The 5,812-nt window shown below is 41.4% G+C and overlaps 1 protein-coding gene across 1 annotated transcript; it reads left to right on the top strand.

The window, feature by feature from the left end:
- The first annotated feature begins 273 nt into the window (after positions 1 to 273).
- LOC120065901 (fibroleukin-like) lies at positions 274 to 1,084 on the top strand. The gene has a single exon (XM_039016944.1). It carries the CDS (start codon positions 274 to 276, stop codon positions 976 to 978), a length of 705 nt encoding a protein of 234 aa, XP_038872872.1. The 3' UTR covers positions 979 to 1,084.
- Positions 1,085 to 5,812: the final 4,728 nt, after the last annotated feature.

Genomic DNA, 5,812 nt, shown 5'->3' with positions numbered 1-5,812 from the left:
ATATAACAACACTTTTTGACATAGAAACACAGCATTTTTGTCTGTTTAAAAAAAATATATTAATAACATTCCACCCATGAGGCCAAATAGGGCACGTTCGGTCATTGACTGCAGGAAATGACCGAACATAGGCCTACAGTAAGTCCTACAATAAGAAAGGCCTACAGTAAGAACATTTGTGTTTGTGTTACGCGCCAAAGCACTTTTTTTTCAGAAAGGATGACAGACTACTCTAATTTTCTCATTCCACTATCCTTCCACTCAACAGTTACCATGGCACCCAGAGACTGCTCTGACCACATGGTCAAGGGGGAGAGGAACAGTGGGGTCTACCAAGTGATCCCTGACCCTAAGAATGTAACCATTGCAGTGTTCTGTGACATGGAGTCTCATGACGGAGGGTGGACCGTCATTCAGCTCCGTCAGGACGGCAGTGTGAACTTCAACAGGACATGGGCTGAATACCGGACGGGCTTCGGTAACATGAGGGCTGGGGAGTTCTGGCTGGGCAATGACCAGATCCATCTCCTGACCCGACACAGGGAGATGGTCCTCAGGGTGGAGCTGGAAGACTTTAACAGAGTGAGGGAGTACGCAGAGTACAGGCTCTTCCGTGTGGCTGGCGAACGGCTGCGGTACCGCCTGTCTGTGGGTGGGTACTCAGGCACGGCGGGAGATGCACTTCAATTCAGCAAGAGTTACAACCACAACAACAGGTTCTTTACGACTCCTGACAGGGACTATGACCGCTACCCTTCAGGGAACTGTGGGGCCTACTACGACTCAGGCTGGTGGTTTGATGCCTGCATGGCTGCCAATCTCAATGGGATATATTATGTGGGAAAGTACAAAGGGGTGAGGAACGGGATCTACTGGGGGACGTGGCATAATATATCTACAGAGTACTACCCAACAAATGACAGACAATCTTTCAAGACAGTCAGAATGATGATCAGGCCAAGAGGCTATGCAAAGTGAGCTAGACGGCTGGCTCTTCGTTTGGCGTACTCAGCTGTTGCAATTGTCAAACAGGGGGGCTGGGAAACCCTATAAGGCCTCAGCAATTTTTCAATGGGTCCGTGACAAAAACAGGAAAAATATGTATTTTTTTGGTAGGAGCACTGTTTATTAATGTGCAAATGCAGACATTCAGATTGTACTGCTGTTTCATATTTTGGGTGTTTATAGTGGCTGTTTATAGTGGCTTATTTACTCTTTGAAATATTATAGTGGGTCAACCCCTACATCTTCTTGATTTCTTGACACAGTTTTTTTTTCAATCGCTTTGGTGCTATTTTCTCAAGTATGTGGTAAATTTTCTAAAATCTTAGAACAAAACTCCAAACTGCTAACACATATAACACAGCAAGTATTTTATTCAAAACTTTTTACTGTGCATTCATTTTGTTTGGAGACATCTTTCACCACACAACCATTGATCCAACATATAAGTTTACAGTGAAATACCATGATAACATTGATTTAATCACCAAAACACAACATAATAATATCTTCTCAATTTAGTTGTTTTAACAACCAGTTAATTAAATAGCAAAATATGCAAGATACATGGTCCAAAATTGCCCTCTGAATGTAATATGCTACAGTACTGTAAATTACAGTACGTTACACTGTTTTAGCATTAGGTAATACACTTGCACTACCCATCACAATTGACAAAAAAAATTGAATTTCCATCATTTCTATCCAATGTGTGATCAAAGGTCAAAATCATTGATGCAAAAAATGTATATTTTATTCAGATACAATTACAACAAACTCTTTTTTTCAGAACCCTGTCTTTTAAACATAATTCGTAATAATCCAAATAACTTCACAGATCTTCATTGTAAAGGCTTTAAACACTGTTTCCCATGCTTGTTCAATGAACCATAAACAATTAATGAACATGCACCTGTGGAACGGTCGTTAAGACACAAACAGCTTACAGACGGTAGGTAATTAAGGTCACAGTTCTGAAAACTTAGGACACTAAAGAGGCCTTTCTACTGACTCTGAAAAACACCAAAAGAAAAATGCCCAGGGTATTGCTCATCTGCGTGAACGTGCCTTAGGCATGCTGCAAGGAGGCATGAGGACTGCAGATGTGGCCAGGGCAATAAATTGCAATGTCCGTACTGTGAGACGCCTAAGACAGCACTACAGGGAAACAGGATGGACAGCTGATCGTCCTCGCAGTGGCAAACCACGTGTAACAACACCTGCACAGGATCGGTACATCCGAACATCACACCTGCGGGACAGGTACAGAATGGCAACAACAACTTTCTGAGTTACACCAGGAACGCACAATCCCTCCATCAGTGCTCAGAGAGGCTGGACTGGGGGCTTGTAGGCCTGTTGTAAGGCAGGTCCTCACCAGACATCACCGGCAACAACGTCGCCTATGGGCACAAACCCACCGTCGCTGGACCAGACAGGACTAGTAAAAAGTGCTCTTCACTGACGAGTCTCGGTTTTGTCTCACCAGGGGTGATGGTCGGATTCGCGTTTACCGTTGAAGGAATGAGCGTTACACCGAGGCCTGTACTCTGGAGCGGGATCGATTTGGAGGTGGAGGGTCCATCATGGTCTGGGGCGGTGTGTCACAGCATCATCGGACAGAGCTTGTTGTCATTGCAGGCAATCTCAACGCTGTGCGTTACAGGGAAGACATCTTCCTCCCTCATGTGGTACCCTTCCTGCAGGCTCATCCTGACATGACCCTCCAGCATGACAATGCCACCAGTCATACTGCTCGTTCTGTGCGTGATTTCCTGCAAGACAGGAATGTCTTTGTTCTGCCATGGCCAGCGAAGAGCCCGGATCTCAATCCCATTGAGCACGCCTGGGACCTGTTGGATTAGAGGTTGAGGGCTAGGGCCATTCCCCCCAGAAATGTCCGGGAACTTGCAGGTGCCTTGGTGTAAGAGTGGGGTAACATCTCACAGCAAGAACTGGCAAGTATGGTGCAGTCCATAAGGAAGAGATGCACTGCAGTACTTCATGCAGCTGGTGGCCACACCAGATACTGACTGTTACTTTTGATTTTGACCCCCCCTTTGTTCAGGGACACATTATTACATTTCTGTTAGTCACATGTCTGTGGAACTTGTTCAGTTTATGTCTCAGTTGTTGAATCTTGTTATGTTCATACAAATATTTACACATGTTAAGTTTGCTGAAAATAAACACAGTTGACAGTGAGAGGACGTTTATTTTTTTGCTGAGTTTAGGTGTAGTGTAATCAAATTAAACAAATTAAATTAATTAAATAAACATAACATTTAACATGGACTAGTTTGCATCTAGGATGTCTTGAACATTTGCCCAAAGGTTCTCATTGACATCCCAGTAAATGTCGTCATTGTTAATCCACATGGGGAAAAAACGTTTTGGCATGGTGAATATAAGCCTGACAATACACTACCGGTCAAAAGTTTTAGAACACCTCCTCATTCCAGGGTTTTTCTTTATTTTACAATTTTCTACATTGTAGAGTAACAGTAAAGACATCAAAACTATGAAATAACACATATGGAATCATGTTGTAACCAAAAAGTGTTAAACAAATCAAAATATATTTTATATTTGAGATTCTTCAAATAGCCACCGCCTTGATGACAGCTTTGCACACTTTTGGCATTCTCTCAACCAGCTTCATGAGGTAGTCACCTGGAATGCATTTCAATTAACAGCTGTGCCTTTGTAAAAGTTAATTTGTGGAATTTCTTTCCTTCTTAATGCATTTGAGCCAATCAGTTGTGTTGTGACAAGGTAGGGGGTATACAGAAGATATCCCTATTTGGTAAAAGACCAAGTCCATATTATGGCAAGAACAGCTCAAATAAGCAAAGAGAAACAACAGTCCATCATTACTTTAAGACATGAAGGTCAGTTAATACGGAAAAATGTCAGGAACTTTTAAAGTTTCTTCAAGTGCAGTCGCAAAAACCATCAAGCGCTATGATGAAACTGGCTCTCATGAGGACTGCCACAGAAATGGAAGACCCAGAATTATCTCTGCTGCAGAGGATAAGTTCATTCGAGTTACCAGCCTCAGAAATTGCAGCCCAAATAAATGCTTCACAGAGTTCAAGTAACAGACACATCTCAACATCAACTGTTCAGAGGAGACTGTGAATCAGGCCTTCATGGTCGAATTGCTGCAAAGAAACCTCTACTAAAGGACACCAATAATAAGAAGAGACTTGCTTGGGCCAAGAAACACGAGCAATGGATATTAGACCAGTGGAAATGTGTCCTTTGGTCTGGAGTCCAATTTGTAGATTTTTGGTTGTAACCGCCGTGTCTTTGTGAGACGCGGTGTGGGTGAACTGCTGATCTCCGCATGTGTATTTTCCACCGTAAAGCATGGAAGAGGAGGTGTTATGGTGTGGGGGTGCTTTTTTGGTGACACTGTCTGTGATTTATTTAGAATTCAAGGCACACTTGACCAGCATGGTTACCACAGCATTCTGCAGCGATACGCCATCCCATCTGGTTTGGGCTTAGTGGGACTATCATTTGTTTTTCAACAGGACAATGACATAACACACCTCCAGGCTGTATTAGGGCTATTTTACCAAGAAGGAGAGTGATGTAGTGCTGCATCAGATGATCTGGTCTGTACAATCCTCCGACCTCAATCAAATTGAGATGGTTTGGGATGAGTTGGACTGCAGAGTGAAGGAAAACCAGCCAACAAGTGCTCAGCATATGTGCGAACTCCTTCAAGACTGTTGGAAAAGCATTCCAGGTGAAGCTGGTTGAGAGTGTGCAAAGCTGCCATCAAGGCAAAGGGTGGCTATTTGAAAAATCTAAAATCATAGTTTTGATGTCTTCACTATTATTCTACAATGTAGAAAATAGTACAAATAAAGAAAAACCCTTGAATGAATAGAGGTTCTAAAACTTTTGAACAATAGCATAGGTCTGGATTGATGTCAATGCATGCCTCATCCATGGCATGGAGGAGGGTGGCACACTCATGGGGATGGTGATCATACACCTTCCTCCTGTATTGTAATCATATATTGTATTTTACTGTATTGTAGTCACTGTCGATAAAAACATCTGCTACGTAAATGGCATATATTACTGAATTACAGTACTGTATCGGCCAATACAATTTTAGTAAAGCAGTGTGAAACCCCCCCACAAAAAGACCCCAGCGATTTTGGATACATGTACTGTATAGGGGAATTTATTACATACAGCACATCTCTGAACTTGTCAATATATATATATTTTAAATCATAATAGTTATCATCATAATAGTACATTACAGTATATCATATCATTACAGTATATATCACAAACATACATTTCCATTATGTAGTTCTCAAAATCTGTTGTAGACAAACCAGTGTAAAATCTATCGGTTTACCAAACGGTTAAGTGATTATCAATCAAGAGCAGTCGGATTGAGCAATAGTAAAATGTATTTCATAAAATGAGAAGGCAATCATATCACAAGTAATGTGAGCATTGCATTATGAAAAGCAATTACTTTATATGAACATGTATTGCAATATGTAACATGTATTACCAGATTAAACATTGATTAAATTGACTAAATGATTTTGTGTGTTGTACTTAGGGAATTGAAAATGTGCTTAGAGTTTTGAAACAACGGCCTTTTTAATGATCTATTTTGACATTTGTACTAAGCGTTGTGAAAATGTACCACATTCTTGTGAAAATTGCACGAAAGGGATTGAAATAAAATTAATATCAGTGGGCCTTGGAAAAGCCTGTTCTGTTGGTACAATACTGCCACAGTGTTCTGAAACGAAACACCACTTTTTTA

Source organism: Salvelinus namaycush, chromosome 21 (genome assembly GCF_016432855.1).
Source record: "Salvelinus namaycush isolate Seneca chromosome 21, SaNama_1.0, whole genome shotgun sequence".
NCBI lineage: Eukaryota > Metazoa > Chordata > Actinopteri > Salmoniformes > Salmonidae > Salvelinus > Salvelinus namaycush.
The sequence above is the reverse complement of the archived record's forward strand: the minus strand, read 5'-3'. Positions and strand labels throughout refer to the sequence as shown.